The sequence below is a fragment of the Topomyia yanbarensis genome, chromosome 3 (genome assembly GCF_030247195.1).
Source record: "Topomyia yanbarensis strain Yona2022 chromosome 3, ASM3024719v1, whole genome shotgun sequence".
Classification (NCBI taxonomy): Eukaryota; Metazoa; Arthropoda; class Insecta; order Diptera; family Culicidae; genus Topomyia; species Topomyia yanbarensis.
The window spans coordinates 411106010-411128399 of record NC_080672.1 but is presented as its reverse complement, the minus strand read 5'-3'; the positions used below and the strand labels follow the sequence as shown (position 1 = coordinate 411128399).

The 22390-nt window shown below is 43.3% G+C and overlaps 4 protein-coding genes across 4 annotated transcripts in view; all 4 read left to right on the top strand.

Annotated features, from left to right (window-relative positions):
* The window catches only part of LOC131693102 (mediator of RNA polymerase II transcription subunit 23), a 161961-nt gene that overhangs the window by 89650 nt on the left and 49921 nt on the right, over window positions 1-22390 (top strand). The gene's annotated exons all lie outside the window — the stretch shown is intronic.
* On the top strand, window positions 2196-4276 carry LOC131693105 (transmembrane protease serine 9-like). The gene is made up of 4 exons (XM_058980654.1): window positions 2196-3202; window positions 3263-3509; window positions 3570-3754; window positions 3818-4276. The coding sequence occupies exons 1-4, from the start codon at window positions 2335-2337 to the stop codon at window positions 4234-4236; spliced, it is 1719 nt and encodes a 572-aa protein (XP_058836637.1). The 5' UTR covers window positions 2196-2334; the 3' UTR covers window positions 4237-4276.
* LOC131688354 (uncharacterized) lies at window positions 10060-12708 on the top strand. Its single transcript, XM_058972561.1, has 4 exons — window positions 10060-10469; window positions 10660-10963; window positions 11009-11227; window positions 11908-12708. Exons 1-4 carry the CDS (start codon window positions 10060-10062, stop codon window positions 12706-12708), a joined length of 1734 nt encoding a protein of 577 aa, XP_058828544.1.
* LOC131688353 (uncharacterized protein K02A2.6-like) lies at window positions 12742-14312 on the top strand. Its single transcript, XM_058972560.1, has 3 exons — window positions 12742-13334; window positions 13380-13620; window positions 13830-14312. The coding sequence occupies exons 1-3, from the start codon at window positions 12742-12744 to the stop codon at window positions 14310-14312; spliced, it is 1317 nt and encodes a 438-aa protein (XP_058828543.1).

Genomic DNA, 22390 nt, shown 5'->3' with positions numbered 1-22390 from the left:
ATTCCTCGGTCTCTAGTAGCAACATGTATCGGACTAACATTCCTTCCTTTCCCAGAAGATCTGAATTCGGACGTGGCCGGCGTCGGTATTGATCAGCATGCAGGGATCAGAATAGATTGTACAATGTGACTCATCATGTTATTCCCAAGCATGTTGTTCCAATGAACATTTTGCAACCTAATTTGGTTCTGGTCAATAACGGAGTAGCAACTACGGGCGATCTCTTATGCTTATGCTAATTCGACAGCTCCATCTTAGGCCAATTCAATAAATTTCCTACATGAAAGTTTCCTTTTTAAAAAAAACGGTTTTTAAACCAAAGCTTTGGAAGTTAAACCTTGGCGTGGAAGTGCCGGTATATTAATATATTTTGTTACTTAGTGTAGAGTTAGACTTCGTCCTTTACGGCTAATATACAAACTTAAAACGTTGGTACACAATCGAAAATAGTGAATCAGAAAAGGTGACTATATGTCAGTGATTCACTAAATACAGAATGGATAAAGGTTATGATGTAAAACCTTAAGGTCCGTCCAGGTTAAGTCTTCGGTACGGAGCAATACCTCGACCTAGGAACTGCTTAAATCTTCGGTACGAAGCAATACCTCGACCTAGGAACTCCTAGCATTTTGTTAGTCGCCTCTTACGACATGGGAGCAGTTCCCAGAGGTTCTATTCTTGGCTGAAATAGTGCAAAAAGATTTCAGCCCGCCGGTCACCACACGGCATTTGAGATGTTGAAATTTCTTATTGATAATAGTAAGTATTCAATTTGATGTTTTGCCGAGGAAAAATAAATCAACAAAAAAGCGCAACAAAATGAGAACAAACTTTGATATCTTACATGTCAATTATAAGCTGAAATTGAATTAAGATTTAAATTTGAAGCTAATATTAAAATATTATTTCGTTTTTCTGTAAATGCTTTCTGAGTTTGTATTGCTAACAGACTTGCTATAGTGAAATCCTTCATATCACCCATTGTATCTTGTTCGATTGCGTAAAATTGGGCTTGACTATCTGGAAAACAAAAACTTTCACCACGTGTCGTTTATGTTAACAAAATCAATATCTTAACACGATTCGTATATCACTAAATACGAATCGTGTTAAGAAATAAATTTCCAAAATTCGAAACTTTTTTGTCAGAAAGATGTGCCGCCCGCCTCTTTGCCAGTCGGCTGGAGCCGTCTATGATTTTACGTAAGACTTTATGCGAAAATTTAAGATGCCCATTTTCATTGATATCTTTCCTATAGAACTACCCTACATTTGGTTTCAAGCTGTGAAGCCCTGTTCCAATTTTTTTCTAAAATTTCTTCGCCAGAAGTTTTCTGAAACTAACTTTCGCTATTTTTTTTCGTTGCGCTTCCAATTTTGTTTTGTGGTGTAATTCTAAACTTGATATTAGTATCGCGGCCCGCTGCAGTAGTCCTCCGGAAGATTTTCACTGAGTAACATTTCCCACAACGTCTGCTACTGAAGCACACAGCTGTCAGGGATCCCCTCCGAGCACCTAGATATATGCCTGCTGTTGGTCCGCTCTCAAAAAAAATAATGATAAAAAGGTGGTAAAATGAACCATATCTGAGAAACACAATTCAAGAATATTACTCGCGATTTACCAGGTGACGATCACGCATTAGCTGAAACATAAATCGAATCCTTGGTGTCCGTTTGCGCTGACGCTTTGGATGACTCCCGCTCGACAATCGAACTAGCCTAATATAGGTAAGCCGGCCACACATGCGTGGCAGTGTTGTTGAATAAGTAATGAGTGATTTGTACGACGCCTGTTGTTTGACTCTTGAAACTTGATAAATCGTTCAACAAGATTGTCTCCATTTCCAAAACCAAAAGTTACAGTTCTCGATTCAATCTTGTGGTTGATGGAACATCTCACCGACGGTATTATCTCAAACAAACGTCTCGCCGGGATTTCCGTACGATTGAGCAGCGCCGAAACAAGTTCAAATAACTAACACCCCGATCGTCGAGAGCTACCCGTTCCAACAACCGGCATCTGTCCGGCACTGACACAGTGAAGTAATAATGAATTTCATGAGAATATTCATTTGATACGGATTATCTGTAGTGACATATGTGGCTTCTCTTTTTAATACAGAAAGAGAGTTTGTTCGATTGGCGTCACTATTCTCATCAGCGATAATCAAAATCTGGTTCTGATGTATCTACTGACAGTATGGATCGTGAAACAATTCAGTGCAGTTGCAGTATCAACGAGAGCGGCTGCTAGGTAGTGTCGGCTCCCTAGCATCAAGGTCGCACATAGTTGGCTTGGATTGTGAGATAGTGGTTCAAAACCGTGCAACTATGAGATACTTACTACTATTAGAATATTTGATTTTTGCTGTACTTCTTCGAACGACGAGCTCATCCCAATCCAATCAAAAACAATGCGGAATACCACAGGTCGGTGGTAACGAGTTGATAGTACACGGACAGGACACCTCTCCTGGTGACTGGCCGTGGCATGTTGCCCTTTACCATCGCAAAGGTCGATCCACTGACTACGCTTGTGGAGGAACCATAATCAACGAGCAGTACATCCTGACGGCAGCGCATTGTGTTATGAACAGCGTAAATGGATTCCAGCTGGCTCCGAATCGATTATTTGTGCGGATGGGGATTCACGATTTGGAATCATTCGATCCGAAGTCGGTGCAACAACATGAAGTAGGGAAAGTCCACAAGTTTGCAAATTTCACCCGACTGGTCGATGACATAGCGTTACTCGAGCTGAGTACGATCATCCGATTCAATGATTATGTTCAACCGGCTTGTGTTAATCTGGAGCCAAATATAACAGGAGAGTTCGGAACGGTAGTTGGTTGGGGACTAACGGAGGATGACGAGACATCGGCCGCCTTGAAACGAGCAGATATGCCAGTTATTGATCCCGTAACGTGTCTGAAAAGTGATCGCGTACTTTTTGGACAAACCTTAGACGAAGGACTGTTCTGTGCGGGTTACACTAATGGAACAAGTGTGTGTAATGGTGACAGTGGAGGAGGATTTTTTTTCAAAAGGGCCAATGCATGGTTTGTGGGGGGGATTGTGTCCTTTTCTCAGACTCGATCTGGTGGCACAAATTACTGTTATACGAAAGGTTATGGAGCCTTTACCCGAGTTCAAAAATACCTCTCCTGGATTCGAGAAATCACAAAGATGCCGTTAGTTCGTATGTATTCGATGGTCTAAGTTAATAAGAATGTTTTTAAGGATATGTTTCTAATTTCAGCTGATAGTGATGTACGTATTTGCAAATCAGAGGTTCCCGATCCAGCAAAGACATATCCCAACTATTTTCCTCGACAGTGTGGAGTGTATATTCCTAACCGCATCGTTGGAGGGCAAACTGCACGTGTATTTGAGTTCCCTTGGATGGCGATATTACAAACTAAAGACAGTGACTTTTTATGTCCAGGAACGCTAATCAATAAGCGTTATATCTTGACTGTTGCTCACTGTATAAGAAATGATCTACCGTAAATATTTTTTTAAAATAATGATTGGTTAGTTAATACATCGGTTGTTGCAATTTGCAGGAACAAAGTAACTCTGGGCGAGCATACACTTGGCCAGGGTACGGATTGCAACGGAAACGAGGATTGTGCTCCACCTGTACGACAGTATAGAATTGAGTGCATCATAACACACCCAGATTTTGCGATAAGGAAGCAGCAACATGACATTGCACTAATTCGTTTGAGCGAGGATGTTACGTTTGATGGTAACGGCGTTGACACCGTTTTAAAAAGGGAAAGTAATTTACTGGAATATCCTTTTCTCGTAGATCACATTCAACCAATTTGTCTGCCGCACACAGCGGATCTCAGGGGCCATCAACCCTCGCGGTACATCATCACTGGATGGGGTAGAACTGGTATGGGGGAAGGTGCATCAAACACACTGCTAAAAGCGACCATTTACCCCGCAAATCGAACTCAGTGCCAAGAGTGGCTGAGTCGTTCTAAAAGGGGTTTCGAATTAAATGATGGGCAAATATGCGCGGGAGGAAGAGAGCCGAATCTAGCGGACACTTGTGCTGGAGATAGCGGCGGACCGCTGGGATACGGTGCCAAACTCTACGGAACACGCTTCGTGCAGTTTGGTATTTCTTCACTTGGAATAGGATGCGGAATAGGAGCTCCCGCTATTTATACGAATATTTCCTATTACATGGACTGGATTTCGGCCAATTTGAAACCATGAGATTTGTAAATAAATGCGAAATATGTTCTCAGGACGCGTATTTAACAAGAATTCAATTTATAACGAAAACGAAATGCATTAGGCTTAAGATGTCTTAAAGTGTTTGTACTTTGTACATCTTTCTTTTAAAGTACGTAGATGTTAGGATAGTTCTTTTTTTATTCAACTGAGACTATTTACCATAACTTGTAAAACATAACCCTACCAGGTGGCAACATTTTCAGAAATTTTGTCTTATTTATATAGCTAATCACACTCAGTTATAAAATCGGCAACTACTTGAAATCACCATTCTAGTTTTTGCTACCAGCGGAGACGGTTTTGTTCCCGAGAGAACGGGCAAATTACAAACGATGGTTGCGTGGTAATCTTCGAGAAGGCGCTATATACACTGGAGAAGTAAGAAGCAGATAGCAGCCTATTCTTCCAATGCGAAGAGTTAAGCAACCTCGACAAAAAATGCTTCGACAGCATGCCGCAGGTAGCGATCGCGCTTTTAATGTTGGTGCTGACAGGCAGCAATAAAGGATTTTAAGAGAGACTCCTTGAGAAAACGGCCGATCATAAAACATGACCATTGCCGATTCGAACAAAACTTTGCAGTTGTGGTCAGTTTAAGAATGCCCAAAATGAATTAATGAAATCGATACTTGGTTTGGCTTAGCAAGCCAATGCAATATACTTCACGCACAAATGTAGTTTTAAATAATTGTCTCCTTTGTGAAGAAAAAATAGTTTTTACCTATACTTTACTCCTCAAATGAGAAATATAGCATAGTGCATATTGCATTGCCTTGCTAAGCCAAACTAAGTCTCGATTACATTAAAGTTCAACTGAGAAAGCCTCAATAGGCGGCCATCTTGAAAAACGAAAAAAGCAGTTTTTGCTCAGACCGGTGAAAAATCTTCATGAAAATGAATCAATGTATTCGGGGCATTGATTGAGTATTACTGATTGATTTTCATGAAGATGTTTGCAACGGTGCGAGAAAAAGTGCTTTTTTCGTTTTCCAAGATAGCCGCTTTTCCAAGCTTTCTCAGTTGAACCTTAACTCTCATCAGCTTAATCAGAACTCCTTTTCTTGCGGAACATCACGCAGAACTAGGCATTTGCTCAGAAACACATATAGTGCTTTCGAATTTTAGGATAGCATCAATCCGGCGTTAGCTTAGTCCTCTCACTAAGTTAATGTGGGGGACACTTCCAATAATTCTAATGATAGTGACGAGACGAAATCGAAACGCAAATTCCATAACTAATTCAGTTATAGGTTTTCTGCCCTTCACGCGCAAATGTTTTATACAACTTTCTCCTTAGTGGAGAAATAATAGTTTTAATCTATATTTTTCTCCACTTTACACTATGTACTCCCCCAAACAGTGTAATCTGACCTTCATAGTTTGCAAAGTTGTTTGAGGATAAAGAATGCCTCCGTCGAGAAGTAGGAATTCTAAAGAAGTGCGAGTTAATCGTTCATCATGTGAAAGTTATCCAGAGTCGATCTTCGTACAAGCTCCATTAGGTGTGTCCTGAAAGGAAGCGCAGCGTTTATAATTTCTGGAATAATTCAAATATTCACAAGTTCAATTTGAAGTTGTTAACGTCGACGTTACTTTTGGTGAGTAGCAACCAACCTTCTTTAACAGATGTGCAATCATTGCTAAATTAGAAGACATCGCTTGTAGACGACCGAATATTGCAATCTTTGAAATTATTTGCCATTATGTTGAATTCAATTGCGTTGAATGTGAGATTCGGTCATTTTGATATTTTGAATAGAACAATTCTTTGAAATATTATCACTTTTGGCACGAATAGTTGGTGATCTAGATTTTTGTTACATATTTCGACAGACGTTTTTCGCGGCATGATTCTGTGCCTTGATGTGGTTCGGGCGACCTTTATTACCTACTGATGCCATGGTCGAAATAATGTACAATGTGGGTTTAAGGCCAAGTTCTCTCTGGAGGGGCTTTGGTCTCTCATACACACTCACAATCTTCCCATTCTAAACGTACCAACGCTCGTGACCTTCGCGATAACACAAACCTGGGCACAAATGCGAGCATGCAATTGCAATCATCCACACATACTTACGGCCGCAATCTTGCCAATATAAAAACACGCTAATTAAGTGAATATTTTAGCACTTATAAATTTAAACACGCGGTCTCAAGCACTAACCCACCGCTCGAGCGATCATGAATCATTCCCGTCTGGAAATCTCTACCCTGGATCCTAGCAGCCTAGCCTCATGCCTTCTGTTGGACCAATGAAAAATGACGCTCATACACTATATATTCTACCATCTGAACCCGTAAACTGAAGATTAGGTATCAGATTCCGGGTCCACGCAATCTAAAAGCACACGAATATGCGAATGGGCATATGGTTATAATGTCGAGTTTATACACGCAAAGTAACCTACACGCGACAACCACACTAACATACAAATGCTTGAGCCCCTTCGCGATCATCCACGAAACCTATACCCGCGATCTCGCAAACATGATGACATCCCGGTGGAAAGATAAACGTCTCAGCACTTATAAATTTCCAAACATGGTCTCAAACGTGAACCTATAAACTCCTGCGCTCGCGCAATCATGAATCGGTCACTTCCGGAAGACCCATGCCTTCAATTGAACCAATTAAAAAATGAAAGCTCTCATATCCACTGGGCAACACGTTCCACGGCGACATGACCGGGAACTCTAGTGATGTGGGGTAACTTAGATTGTGATCCGTACACCGAAAACTAGATATCATAATGACGGTCCGCATGATCATACTAGAACACATGCGAATATAAGAATGGCCACATGGATATAAAATCAAATTCATACACGCCAAGTCACGTACACGCGACAAATATGTCAACATACGAAGACTTAATAAGCCATTCGCGATCATCTACGCATACCTACGCCCGCTATCGTGCAAACTTGGTAACGGTAAATAAGGTGAACGGTATAAGGTGGCAATAAGATGAACGTTATAGTACTAAGGTAATAAGGTGAACGTTATAGTACTACGATGTTACAAACGCGGTCTCAAACGTGAACCCGCAAATGTCCATATTCGCGCAATCATGAATTAGTCATGTCGGGAAATCTTTACCCTCCGTCCTAGCAACTTAGGTTTATACATTCAACATGACCGATCAAAAAATAACGTTCATATCCATTAGCCAACACGTTCCATGGCGACCTGACTGGGAATATGGAAGAACCCAATTTTCTTCTTGAATCTGAACCATACACCAAAATCATGTATCAGATCCATGGCTCGCGCTCGATCATTCCAGAACACACGCAAATATGCGAAAGGCACACGGTTATAAAATAGAATTTATAGACACGAAGTTACGTATACACGCGACATACAAACGCACACGCGATCGAACACGTTAACGTACAAACGCTCGATCCCTTCGCGATGATACATGCGATCGCGAAGTCTCTACGCCCGCACATATCTGAACCGTACAATGAATATCACATTCAGAACCACGGCCCGCCGCAATTAGCCTTAAGCAGTGTTTTAGTAGGCGACGTTGTCTGTCTAGTCTGCAATTGTAGCGTGTAATTCTGATGGGGAGCCCTTCTGAGAACCTAGCTCCACAGCTCCAGCAAGACAACTCTCAAAAAAAAAGTATTTCGACAGACGTTTGTTAGAAATTGCTTTAAAAACGAAACATAAAATTACTCGAACCTAGCGGTAAAATTTGTTTCAATTCATGTCGTGCACGTGACCGTGACGTATAATACGTCTTTGCGTGCGTCATGTGCCCGTGAACTGTGTTTATGATTTTAGCAATTATAAAGTGAATTTTAAAATTTCAAATTATTTCATTTCGACAGCACAAAACCTTTCTGCTTGTGTTAAGCATATGTAGATTGCCCACAATATTAATAAAACTATTTTTCTTTGGTTAAATATTTGGGTCATCCAAAAAAAAATGTACACACAGTATAGGTCATGAAACGTTCGAGGTTTTTCAAATATCCTCAAACGCAAGCACATTTGCCTTGACTCCTCTAATCAGATTGAGAGTACAAGTGGAGTAGATTTGTGTAGATACTTTCAATCACACTTTCGCAACGGCATTTTAAAACTTGTTTTAGAATTTTACAAACGTTTCCCTTCATGATGGCTTAAATTATTTTTAATTGGGCGGAGTGCAGTACAAAAACAACATTATTGGTTTTGTACCAGCTCATAAGATCCGGACATAGTGAAAGCTGCTAAATCCGCCCAAAACAGTATCGAGGCTCCTTCCTTCCATATAAAATAGTCCGTTGACGACTCCAGATGTGATGAAGAGCTAAATATTTTGCCATATCCGCGGATCGCTTGCTAAACAAAGATTTTGTGGCAATGTTCGTCAACATTTTCTTCCACTTCCTTTACAGCTTCCTTGTGCGAGTTTTGTCATCTTGTTCTGGTTGTCGTTCCGGTTCGGTGCCATTCGAATTTTGTACACGTGTTGTGTAAAACGTTTAATTGTTTTTGCTTAAAATAAATTGGCACTTGAATCGAAATGTTGGATTAACGTTTGAATTGGTTCAATATCATCCTGGTCATGTAGTACCTCGTTTCTTGTCGCTAACATCACTCCACTCAGGTTTCTGATGTTCTGTAAACGTCTTGCAATGCGTAATTCCGAATTGCTACGGTTCCATTGTTGCCTATGCGCTGAAGATATCAAAACAATTGAATGCGACTATTTTTGTGGAATATAGTTTGTACAACGATTTAATATTTATCCTATGGAAAATCCCGGGGCCCTTAGCCCTAGCACCAAGGAGGTCTATGCGTAAAGACAGTACTTAGACGGCTCTCTAACCAATGACCTCAAATGGGCAGGGTGGTAAGAGAAATAGGCACTATTTCTATTTTCTTCTTTTTGCAATGTGATTTTTTTCCTCCAAAATTTAGTTTTTTAAACTCTTAAGCTTTTTAATAATTTAACAGTGCTCAATCACTGAAAACAAATTTTAGGGCACCGCTCTGTTTCTTCCAGCGTCTGTACCGTACACTCAAAATTGAACACCTAAGTCACATACGTGTATCAGTGTATCAAGTACGTTACTATACAAATGCTCGAGCCTTTAGAGAGAGTACCAACCGGATCACAAACGCGAATATACAATCACGATCATCCACTTGCGATCTCGCAAACTACCCGGTGATTAAATAGACGTGTTGGCATTTATGGATGACCATATGAATCGTCCTCACTCCGAAGCCCCCTCCCTTTGGTGCTAGTAGTCTAGATACATGCCCTCAGTTGGGTTATTTAAAAAAATGTACTCATACCACAGGCAACAAGTTTCACGGTGTCATAGTCGGCCACGCCACATAAAAACGCCCAAACGATCAAACTCGTTAACATACAAACGCTCGAGTCCTTCGCGATCATCCACGCATACCTACTCTCGCAATCATAAAACGCCCTGGCTAACGGTGCTCAAGAAGTTTTGGTTGAACGTGTATACTGTTGGAGACGTGGACATCCCTACAACTCAATAGGAATTGCTGGGCTCACTGGTGGCAGCCCGCCTGTCACTCAGTTGACGCACCGAACAGCATCCGGTTAGCTAGTCAGAAAGTGATATACCATACTAGTAGTAACACGCGTATTTTTACCACTCTGTTTCGTCCGCGTAATATTTTAATAAAGTATATGTTTTAACGTGTGGATCGTGTAATCTTCTCTATCGGTCACCTCCGAACACGGCCCACAACAGTGGCGACGAGAATTTAGTAAAATTGGCGATCGAAAGCCAATATTTATCACCCACGTGTAAACGGAAAGCATGGCGGAATCTAACCTCAATCCGGAGCAGCATCAGCCGGGAAACGGCTTGCCAGGCGGTCCACTACCGCCAGGAGTAAACCCACAACACCCGGGAATGCAGCAAAATCATCAGCGGCATTCAGCTCCATTTTTCAACGGTCCACCATCAGCGCAGCAATCTTCAAGTACCAGTTCGTCTTCCGCCGAAGCATCCTACCAGCTCTTTCGGCAGCTAATGCAGCAGCAACAGGTATTCATGCAGCAGCAGCAACAACAGTTAATGCAGCAGCAGCAAGATTTCTTCCGGAGTGTCATCTCATCAATCAGTATTCAGGTCCCTCCAAACCCTGAAATGATTCTCGATTCACTAGCAAACAATATCAAAGAGTTTCGCTACGATCCGGATGGAAACATAACCTTCGCTGCATGGTACGGCAGATACGACGATTTGTTCGAGCAAGATGCTGCACGGCTGCCGCTTGCTCATGCGAAAACTCGGATCATCTGAGCACGAAAGATATGTGAGTTACATCCTGCCGAAATTGCCGAAGGACTACAAATTTACTGATACAGTTGAAAAACTAAAAATCCTTTTCGGCGCTGCAAAGTCCGTCATCAGTAAACGGTATCGGTGTTTGCAGGTTACCAAACAACCGACCGACGATTACGTCACATATGCTTGTCGATTCAACAAGACCTGCGTTGAATTCGAGCTAAGCAAACTTAACGAGGAGCAGTTCAAATGTCTTATGTTTGTTTGCGGTCTAAAGTCGGAAGGAGACAGCGAAATACGAACGCGGCTACTGTCGAAAATTGAGGAACGCGATGACATTACTCTCGATCATCTTTCGGAAGATTGTCAGCGATTGTTGTGCCTAAAGCGGGACACGGCAATGATCGAGTCATCATCATCACCGTCATCGGTAAATTTCATTAAGAGAAAACAACGATTTTCAAAACATCAACAGAAGCCGCCAGTGGAGACAGCCGGACCCGACAAAAACATTCCCTCGACGCCCTGCTGGTTCTGTGGAGGAATGCATTTCGTTCGAGACTGCAGTCATAGGAGCCACAAATGCAAAGATTGTGGTATTGTCGGACACCGTGAGGGTTATTGTTCCACTGCCAAGCGAACATCCAAAGCCAGTCGAAACAAAAAGCACCCGGGATCGTATGCTACAAAAAGCGTAAGTCTTGTGATTAATACCGTCGATAAAAGGCGCCGTTTTGTTACACTGATGTTGAACGGTGTGAATGTACGTCTGCAGTTGGACACGGGATCTGACATAAGCATCATTTCGAAACGTTTGTGGGAGAAAATAGGTAAACCACCCACAGTACCGGCAAACGAACAAGCCGCAACAGCGTCAGACGACCGCTTGCAGTTTTTGTTTAAGTTCAGTTGTGATATTTCGTTCAATGGCAAACAACATACCGGTCAGTTTTACGTTGTTGAAAAACCACTTTACCTTCTTGGCATCGATTTGATGGATGCATTCGATCTCTGGTCACTGCCCATTAGCACAGACTAACAGACATAACACTCAAAAACAAAGCTTCGCCCGCTTTAACGGTCATTTTGAATATATTTGTAGTTGGGACTGTGGCCACATTTGAGATTATGGCGCCACTGACATATGAACAAGCATAGGGGGATAGACCACTAGTGAAAAATTGTTCCCAAACCTGAGGGGTAACCCACCAGTAAATGAGTGTTTGGGACTGTGAATAAAAGGTGGAGCTAGTGTTCTGGGAAAATTGTCGGATCGATGTTTTTTGAGGGAATTCCCTCATAGTGTTATGTCTGTTAGTCTGTGCCATTAGCACGTACTGCAACAACGTCACTGTTCCTTCTGTCACTTTGCAGTCACTTAAATCAGCATACCCGAGTGTGTTTAGGAACGAGCTGGGGTTGTGTACGAAAACAAAAGTGAAATTGGAACTAATACCAGGTACAACCCCAGTTTTTCGTGCAAAGCGTCCAGTGGCTTATGCGGTACATAGCAGTGTGGATAACGAACTCGACCGACTGGAACGAGCAAATATCATCACACCGGTAGACTTTTCGGATTGGGCAGCTCCCATCGTTGTCGTCCGAAAAACGAACGGATCTATTCGTATTTGCGGTGATTATTCCACCGGTCTCAACAATGCTCTGCAACCGCATCAATATCCGTTGCCGCTACCAGAAATAATTTTCAACAAATTGGCTAATTGCATAGTGTTTAGCCGAATTGATCTGTTGGATGCATTTCTGCAGGTAGAAGTGGACGAAAGCAGCCGTGAATTGTTAACCATCAACACCCATCGGGGACTTTACCGGTACAACCGTCTGACACCGGGAGTCAAAGCAGCACCGGGAGCATTGCAGCAACTTATCGATACTATGCTGGCAGGCCTCCCTCATACGTGCGGTTATTTAGATGACGTCGTCGTTGGTGGTGTAAATCCTGAAAATCACTGGGCGAACCTTCATGCAGTGTTTCAAAGGAATAGCGATTTTGGTTTTACCATTCGTGTAGAAAAGTGCATATTCGCTCAGCCGCAAATTAAATATGTAGGTCATCTGCTTGACCGCAACGGTCTTCGCCCGGATCCATCAAAGGTTCAAGCCATCAACGAAATGCCACCGCCCACTGACGTTTCCGGTGTTCGTTCTTTCCTATGAGCAATAAATTACTACGGCAAGTTTGTTCCTAGTATGCGCACCCTTCGGTATCCTCTTGATGAGCTGCTCAAGGCGGATGCAAAATTTGAGTGGACGGAAAAATGCCAGGCGGCATTTAACAAATTTAAAGAGGTGTTGAAATCCGATCTACTGTTGACTCACTACAACCCTGCGCTTGATATAGTTGTGTCGGCAGATGCGTCGTCTGTTGGTGTCGGTGCAACATTATCACACAAGTTTCCGGACGGTACTCTCAAGGTGGTACAGCATGCCTCCAGAGCACTCACAGCAGCAGAGAAAAACTATAGTCAGTCCGATCGTGAAGGACTTGCAATAATTTTCGCAGTGACTAAATTTCACAAAATGTTGTTTGGTCGTCGCTTTCATCTTCAGACTGATCACGAGCCGCTGCTGAGGATTTTCGGTTCGAAGAAAGGAATTCCTGTTTACACATCGAACCGGTTACAACGTTGGGCTCTTACGCTATTGCTTTATGAGTTCACCATCGAGTACGTCCCGACAACGAAATTCGGCAATGCTGACATACTTTCCCGTCTGATTAACCAGCACGTCAGACCTGAGGAAGATTACGTGATTGCTTCGGTCTCTTTGGAGAATGACTTAAGGTCAGTTACACAAGATACACTAACCGTTCTCCCTCTGAGTTTTAGAATCGTACAACAGTCTACACAGTCCGATCCTATCACCAAAGCAGTTTATCGATACCTGATTGACGGTTGGCCTGAGACCGTTACTGATGCAGAGCTCAAGCGGTTTTATGCACGACGTGAATCACTTACCACGGTACAAGGCTGCATACTATTTGGCGATCGACTTGTTATTCCTTCGCCCCATCGCAAGCGCAGTCTTCAGCAGCTTCATCGTGGCCACCATGGAATCCAGCGAATGAAGGTGATTGCCAGGTCTTATGTTTATTGGCCAACTCTCGATAACGACATTGTTGATTATGCCATCAATGTGCGATGGCTGCGAAAACACCACCGAAGTCAGCGCCTTTGTCTTGGCCTAAATCAACAAAACCGTGGCAGCGTGTACATCTTGACTATGCTGGACCGATCGACGGGGAATACTACTTGGTCGTCGTGCATTCTTTTTCGAAGTGGCCTGAGATTGTGCAGACTCGCAGCATCACTACAGCCGTTACAATCAAAATCATCAGAGAACTGTTCGCACGCTTGGGAATGCCAGAGACACTAGTGAGCGACAACGGCTCACAGTTCACCAGTGCAGAATTTCAATCCTACTGTACGGATAACGGTATCGAGCATCTCACAACTGCGCCGTTTCACCCACAATCGAACGGTCAAGCTGAGCGGTTTGTGGATACATTCAAACGGTCAATAAAGAAGATTAAGGAGGGGAGAGCGACAATGCGTGAAGCACTCAGTACATTTTTGCTGACTTACCGGAGCACACCTTGTTTTTCTTCTCCGGATGGAAAATCACCAGCAGAAGTCATGTTCGGTCGTCCGATCCGTACCAGTTTGGATCTACTCCGTCCTCCACCAGATTCTGTGCAGTTTGAACAGCCTAGCGAGAGCCGACCCTTGAAGCGTGAGTTCAAAGCTAAAGATCCGGTATAAGCAAAAGTCTTCGTTAAAAATCAATGGCACAGGGCTCCAGGAACAGTACTGGAACGTATAGGTCGTGTAATGTACAACGTTCAGCTCGACAATAGAAGGCTTGTTCGGTCCCATGTTAACCGGCTTCGAGATCGCGCTGTATCGGAGGATCTCAACGTATCGACATCGAAAGATAGTACGAAACTTTCACTCAACATTCTACTTAATGCTTGGAATCTTCCAGTTCGTCGCACAACGGATCCATTAGCACACTCAACGCCAGTAGCACCTCTTACAAGCTGCTCTAATTTGAGACCATCGTCAACACCAAATACTTTGGTGAGAAGGCCTACCTTATCATCGGAGTCATCGTCACAGTTATCAGTATCGTCTTCTTCATCTTCAACATCGCCAAGTTCGACATCAGAATTTCAATCTGCAAATGAAGCCGATTCAGCTGTTCAGGTACCTCGCCGCTCTTCGCGTGTCCGAAGAGCTCCGCAATGGTTCGACCCCTATCAGCTGTATTAGGAGGGGAGTTGTTGGAGACGTGGACATCCCTACAACTCAATAGGAATCGCTGGGCTCACTGGTGGCAGCCCGCCTGTCACTCAGTTGACGCACCGAACAGCATCCGGTTAGCTAGTCAGAAAGTGATATACCATACTAGCAGTAACACGCGTATTTTTACCACTCTGTTTCGTCCGCGTAATATTTTAATAAAGTATATGTTTTAACGTGTGGATCGTGTAATCTTCTCTATCGGTCACCTCCGAACACGGCCCACAACATATACGAATAGCGGTAGTAGTTCATTTTTAACCAAAAGTTGAATTTAGTCAATAGTTCTGAACGAATACGTGCATCACTAAGGAAGAATATAACTTGAACTTATTCTTGCACACCTTTTTAGCTACATTGATACTGTCCTTATCTCGTGTGCTAGGTTCCAAACCAAGAGATGCAAAATATGGTCACAATATGCAGCCATCGTAGGCGCGGACTGTCGCAATACTACAAGAAAGAACTTTTTTGAAAATGTGCCTGAAGTGTTCATGTTGTCGTTGAAGTAGAACTGGAATAATTATATCTTTTCCGGAGACTTATACAGCGCAATACGTTGAAGAGTCCATTTCATCGATTCAGTTGTCAGTTTGAAAAGAAACTCAGGGGAAATCGTCGGTGATGACCCCGTACATATTTGGAAGTGTATCAAATAGACAATTGAGTACTTGACCTTTGTCAACTTAGTATCCATCATTAAAAGTTCTAATTGAACTGAAAGGTCTAGGTTATTACAACTTTAAAGCTATCATTCGTTTTCGAGCTCTCCATCGAGACAGAGGTTGTTTTTTCTAGTCCGTAGTGCTGTGTGAGGCGATAAAGAATAGTTTTAATCCGCATTCAAGGTTATTTTGCCAGTTCGGTTCGGTCCTCAGTCTTTTGTTCGCGTGTGAGGATTAAACAATAGCCAGCTGTATAAGCTGGATCGGTTCGTCGTTGGACACCAGTTTAAAGCTAAGTGGTTTTTGTCTTTTGTAACACATTTATTGCTTTCTTCCGTCTGCGCGGGCGCTGACCCCGTGCGTTGACGTTTTCTATGGTTCCCTCTCCGGATGGTCAAATGGAAGTTGAATCGGGTTCAACTTCTAAGGCTCCCCCCCGGCCCAAATGCTATCCAGAACTCTCAACTGGTCCATTTGTGGTCTTCTTTCGGCCCAAGACTAAATCACTGAATCTTCTTCAGATTTCTAGAGACCTGACGGAACGGTTCTCGGCTGTGACCGAAATTTCAAAGGTCCGCTCGGACAAGATAAGGGTGTTGCTAGCCAACTCAAAGCAGGCAAACGATATTGCTTGCTGTGAGCACTTTACGCGGGATTATAACGTGTATATTCCGGCTGTAAGAGTACAATCCGAAGGCGTCGTAACCGATGAGAGTTTGACGTGCGAGGATCTGCTGAAGTACGGGGTTGGCCGATTCAGAGACCGCTTTCTTCAGCCAGTTAAAATACTTGAGTGCAAACGTTTGCACTCAGTAGTAGTTGCGGGGGATGGTTCAAAAACGTACCCCCAATCAAACTCTTATCGGGTGACCTTCGCTGGTACCGCTTTGCCAAATTTCGTCCTCTTGCACAAGGTTCGTCTGCCTGTGCGTCTGTTTGTGCCGCGGGTCATGAATTGCACAAAGTGTAAACAACTGGGTCACACAGCCACCCATTGTAGCAATAAGGCCCGCTGTGGAAAATGCGGGGAGAATCATCTAGATGATTCGTGCAGTAGGCAAGCCGAAAAGTGTCCTTACTGTGCGGAGAGTCTGCATGATATCTCGGCATGTCCCGCGTACAAACTACGCGGGGATAAACTGAAACGTTCCCTTGCGGGACGATCCAAACATTCTTTCGCAGAAATGTTAAAGAATGCTACGCCACCATCCTCAGCAAACATCTATACTCACTTGCCTCCTGACGAGGGCGAGGCTGGTAACCCACAAGAGGGAACATCTACTAGGGTGCCTAGAATTTATAGGAAGAGGAGGAACACTTCCTCTCGTAAAGTTCCTTGTAAAGGCCAGAAGGTGTCCCTTGAGGGGGCTCCGAAAGTCACATCTATTGGAAGTATTGCAACCAAACCGAAGCAATTAGCTCCTGGTCTCGGAGGATTAAGCTCAGAGAAGGAGTTCCCAGCACTTCCAGGAACATCAAAAATCCCAAGTGTTCCTTTGTTTCAGTTCGAGAGTAATCACAGCACTGGAATTATAAAACTCTCGGACATAGTGGACTGGATAATAAAAACTTTCAATATTACTGATCCTATTAAAAGTCTTATGTTAGCTTTTCTCCCTACAGTGAGAACATTTTTGAAGCAGTTGACTGCTAAATGGCCCCTCCTCTCAGCGATTGTATCCTTCGATGGCTAACTCATCGAACGAGGTCACGGATTTGATCACTGTTCTACAGTGGAATTGCAGAAGTATCATCCCGAAAATCGATTCCTTCAAAATTTTAATAAATAATTTGAGTTGCGATGCATTTGCATTATGTGAAACTTGGTTAACTTCCGACATAGAACTCAACTTCCACGACTTTAATATTATTCGCCTGGATCGAGACACCCCCTATGGAGGAGTGCTTTTGGGGATCAAAAAGTGCTATTCCTTCTACAGAATTAACCTTCCCTCGATAACAGGTATTGAAGTTGTCGCTTGTCAAGTAACAACCAAAGGCAAAAGCCTTTGCATAGCTTCCATATATATTCCCCCCAACACCGCGGTTGGGCACCGACGGCTACAAGACATCTTAGAATCCCTGCCAGCACCGCGACTAGTTTTAGGAGACTTTAACTCTCACGGTACAGCATGGGGTTGCCTCTATGATGATAACCGGTCTTCCTTAATTCAGGATCTTTGCGATAACTTCAATTTGACAATTTTAAACACGGGTGAAATGACAAGGATTCCTGCTCCTCCAGCGCGCCCGAGCGCCTTAGACTTGTCCCTTTGCTCAACATCGCTGCGGTTAAATTGCACGTGGAAGGTAATTCCTGATCCCCACGGCAGCGACCATCTGCCGATTGTAGTCTCAATCAGGGACCGTACACAAATGACGTAGCTTTTTTCTGGCGATTTTCGACCCCTCCCTCCCCCCTCGTAGCATTTCGTCACAAAATTCTAACCTCCCCCTTGTAAATGACGTAGCATATCTCTAACCCCCCCCCCCGCAACGTGACCAGGAGATGAAAAAATTACATATGTTTTTCAATTCTTTTAAATATATATCCTTACAAAATGTTTGACGACTTTTATCAACATTTTCATTATAACTGCAAATTGCCTACAAAAGAAGCCCATTTCATGACAAATATAGTGTGGATAGTTTTGTTTAGAATCATAAAGCATGAAGAAAAGTTCACAATCCTGCAGCTGCCAACGACTTTAGGAAGCATAAGCTCAACTAAATTACTAAATTTTCTTTGATTGAATCCGAAAGAAAATTTAATTCAGCTACCAAAATAAGTCTACTAGTTAGCAATATTAGCTAACTAATGTGGAAATTTAAATCCGCATGAAAAATCTATCCTTTTCTATGCGAGCCTGCCATTCCGCGAACAGTAAAATTTACAAAATGAAAAACCCGCGTGAAAATCAACTTAGGAATGGAGGAACAATAAATTGTTTTCTCTAATTAATGGGTTTTGATGCCCGCCAAAAAATTTAAACTTAATGCTACGTCGCACAACTTCTGACCCTACCCTCCCCCTCGTCACACTTCGTCACAAATTTTGTGTATCCCCCCTACCCCCTAAAATGCTACGTCATTTATGCATGACCCCTCAATAACGGTTCAAGGCCATTGAAATCAATCAATATTTCGTATGACCTCACACGAAATATCGATTGGAAGAGCTATGCTGCCGCGATATCCGACAACATCGAATCTACCCAAGAACTTCCTCCAGAGGAAGAGTACAGCTTTTTGGCTGGCTTGATTCTCGACAGCGCGAATCAAGCTCAGACTAGGCCAGTACCCGGCGCGAACATACAAAAACGTTCTCCCAATCCCTGGTGGGATAAAGAGTGCTCAGACGTGTACGCAGAGAAGGCCGCCGCGTTTAAGACCTTCCGGAACGACGGGTTACCCGCCAGTTTTCGACAGTACGCGACGTTAGACAAGCGAATGAAGAGTTTGATGAAAGCCAAAAAACGCGATTATTGGCGCCGGTTCGTCGACGGATTAACGAGAGAAACATCGATGAGCACTCTTTGGGGAACAGCCCGACGTATGCGAAATCGAAACAGTACTAATGAGAGCGTGGAATATTCAAACCGTTGGATATTCGATTTCGCCAAGAAGGTTTGTCCGGATTCCGCCCCGGCACAGAAGATTTACCGCGCCGCGTCTCCTCACGATAGCGCGAACGAAACACCTTTTTCGATGGTGGAGTTCTCACTTGCTCTCTTGTCGTGTAACAATAAAGCTCCGGGGCCAGACAGAATCAAATTCAACTTGTTGAAGAATCTGCCTGACTCTGCCAAGAGACGCTTGTTGAACTTATTTAATAAGTTTCTCGAGGCTAACATTGTCCCACTCGATTGGAGACAAGTGAAAGTCATCGCCATCCAAAAACCAGGAAAACCAGCCTCCGACCACAATTCGTACCGTCCGATCGCAATGCTATCCTGTATCCGGAAGTTGTTCGAGAAAATGATCCTATCCCGCCTCGACAATTGGGTCGAAGCAAATGGCTTACTGTCAGATACACAATTTGGCTTTAGCAAAGGCAAAGGGACGAACGATTGTCTTGCGTTGCTCTCAACTGAAATTCAAATGGCCTATGCTAGCAAAGAGCAGATGGCATCAGTGTTCCTAGATATTAAGGGGGCTTTTGATTCAGTTTCGATCAACATTCTTTCAGAGAAGCTGCACCAGCATGGTCTTTCAGCGACTTTAAACAACTTTTTACTAAACTTGTTGTCGGAAAAGCACATGCATTTTTCGCATGGTGACTTATCGACATCACGATTTAGCTACATGGGCCTTCCCCAGGGCTCATGTCTAAGCCCCCTTTTATACAATTTCTATGTCAACGACATTGATGAATGTCTTGACAATTCCTGCACGTTAAGGCAACTTGCAGACGATGGCGTGGTGTCTGTTACGGGACCCAAAGCTGTCGATCTACAAGGACCATTACAGAATACCCTGGACAATTTGTCTGCTTGGGCTATTAAGCTGGGTATCGAATTCTCCACGGAGAAAACTGAGCTAGTTGTATTTTCAAGGAAGCGTGAACCAGCACAACTACAGCTTCTATTAATGGGTCAAACTATCGCTCAGGTCTTCACAGTAAAATATCTAGGGGTCTGGTTCGACTCGAAAGGTACTTGGGGATGCCATATTCGGTATCTGAAACAGAAATGCCAGCAAAGGATCAACTTTCTTCGTACAATAACCGGAACATGGTGGGGTGCCCACCCAGGAGACCTAATTAGGTTGTATCAAACAACGATACTGTCGGTAATGGAATACGGATGCTTCTGCTTTCGCTCCGCCGCGAACATACATTTCATCAAACTCGAAAGAATTCAGTATCGTTGTTTGCGTATCGCCTTAGGGTGCATGCAGTCGACCCATACGATGAGTCTCGAAGTGCTGTCGGGCGTTCTCCCGTTGAAAAATCGATTTTGGGAACTCTCATATCGATTGCTCATTCGATGCGATATCTTGAACCCGGTCGTGATTGAAAATTTCGAAAGGCTTGTTGAGCTCAATTCTCAGACCCGTTTCATGTCCCTGTACTTTGACTACATGGCGCAGAATATTAACCCTTCTTCTTACAATCCCAACCGTGTGCATTTCATTTACTGTTTTCTTCGACACATCCATGAAAGACGAGATTAGTGGAATTCCGGACCACATACGCCCACAAGTGGTTCCAAACATTTTTTATAATAAATTCCGAGAAGTCGACTGTTCTAAGATGTTTTATACTGACGGATCAAACCTCGAAGGATCCACTGGATTCGGTATTTTCAATCAAAAGTTCACCGCCTCCTACAAACTCAGTGACCCTGCTTCAGTTTACGCCGCAGAACTAGCTGCCATTCAGTATACCCTTGGAGTCATTGAAACATTACCCGCAGACCATTACTTCATCGTTTCGGATAGCCTCAGTTCCATTGACGCTATTCGCTCGATGAAACATGGCAAACACTCCTCGTATTTTTTGGGGAAAATACGGGAGCTACTGAGTGCTTTATCTGACAACTCTTTCCAGATTACCTTGGTATGGGTCCCTTCTCATTGCTCCATTCCGGGCAATGAGAAGGCAGACTCCTTAGCTAAGGTGGGTGCCTTAGAAGGAGACGTTTACGAAAGACCAATTTGCTTCAGCGAATTTTTCAGTATTACTCATCAGAGAACCCTCGAAAGTTGGCAAACTTCGTGGAGCAGTGGAGAGCTGGGAAGGTGGCTACATTCGATAATCCCTAAGGTATCGACGAAACCTTGGTTCAAGGGGATGGATGTGGGTCGTGACTTCATTCGTGTGATGTCCCGACTCATGGCAAACCATTACACGCTGGATGCACATCTCCGGCGTATTGGGCTCGTGGATAGTGGTATCTGCGCTTGTGGCGACGGCTATCACGACATCGAGCACATTGTCTGGGCGTGCACCGAGTACAGTTCCGCTAGGTCTCGGCTAATGGATACCCTGCGGGCCCGAGGAAGACCAACCAACGTCCCGGTTAGAGATGTGCTGGCAAGCCGCGATGTTCTCTATATGTCCCTTATATACACCTTTGTGAAAACCATCAATATACAAGTCTAACTGCCCCTTGTTATCTCCTTATCATTCTCAGAACGCTCTTCCACCTGTATCAAACCATCTGTATCGAATGAGCCAACAAACACGGGACCTACGGCACGAACATAACACGCTTAACTCGAAATGTAGCCGATCCACATCTGAGCCGTACTACGAAATCGTCTGGAAAAACCCCTGCCATCTTGAGGAGGACCACCCGGCGTCCCAGTACATGATTCCCCTGATGAAGGCCACCCGAGTTTGTAATCCATCCGTTGATCTCACGATGCCTGAAACTGAAATAATTTTCTCTCCCTGCCATCTTTGTCTACCCTCCCTCCCCTGACTCTTATACCCAGAAGTAACACCCCTACCCCCCCAATATCATCACGAAGCATTTAGCTCTTCTTGTCTCTTCTAGTTTTAACTATTATATTATATAATCTCGTTGAAATTGCCCAACTCTACTACCCACAAAAAATAACTATAATTACGAATCTTTACAAAATTCAATCATGCCCTCTAGTTATGCCTAGTTTTAAGTTAGTCGTAAAAAATTGTCCCCCTTAATTAAACATTATTTGCTCCAATAATCTCACTGATAAAAATGTCAAACCATATTGCCACAAAAACTAAATGACCCCCCTAATCTTACGAAAACAATATTATCCCCTTGTGTAGATATATAAGATAGCTATAAAATCGCCTTAGTTTCATTTAAAAAAAAATCAATATGTAATCCCCTAGTTTTAAGCAATTTAAAATGTAAAACAAAACAAAATTGGCACCTT

Excerpts from the sequence above, each read along its gene's own strand:
- LOC131693105 (XM_058980654.1), top strand. The coding sequence starts at position 2,335 with ATGAGATACTTACTACTATTAGAATATTTGATTTTTGCTGTACTTCTT. Across the intron at positions 3,203-3,262 it reads CACAAAGATGCCGTTAGTTC|CTGATAGTGATGTACGTATT; the intron begins GTATGTATTCGA and ends TTCTAATTTCAG. Across the intron at positions 3,755-3,817 it reads CGAGGATGTTACGTTTGATG|ATCACATTCAACCAATTTGT; the intron begins GTAACGGCGTTG and ends CTTTTCTCGTAG.
- LOC131688354 (XM_058972561.1), top strand. The coding sequence starts at position 10,060 with ATGGCGGAATCTAACCTCAATCCGGAGCAGCATCAGCCGGGAAACGGC. Across the intron at positions 10,470-10,659 it reads AACATAACCTTCGCTGCATG|TAAACGGTATCGGTGTTTGC; the intron begins GTACGGCAGATA and ends GTCCGTCATCAG. Across the intron at positions 11,228-11,907 it reads GATCGTATGCTACAAAAAGC|TCACTTAAATCAGCATACCC; the intron begins GTAAGTCTTGTG and ends GTCACTTTGCAG.
- LOC131688353 (XM_058972560.1), top strand. The coding sequence starts at position 12,742 with ATGCGCACCCTTCGGTATCCTCTTGATGAGCTGCTCAAGGCGGATGCA. Across the intron at positions 13,335-13,379 it reads TCTTTGGAGAATGACTTAAG|AATCGTACAACAGTCTACAC; the intron begins GTCAGTTACACA and ends TCTGAGTTTTAG. Across the intron at positions 13,621-13,829 it reads ATGGAATCCAGCGAATGAAG|TGGCCTGAGATTGTGCAGAC; the intron begins GTGATTGCCAGG and ends TCTTTTTCGAAG.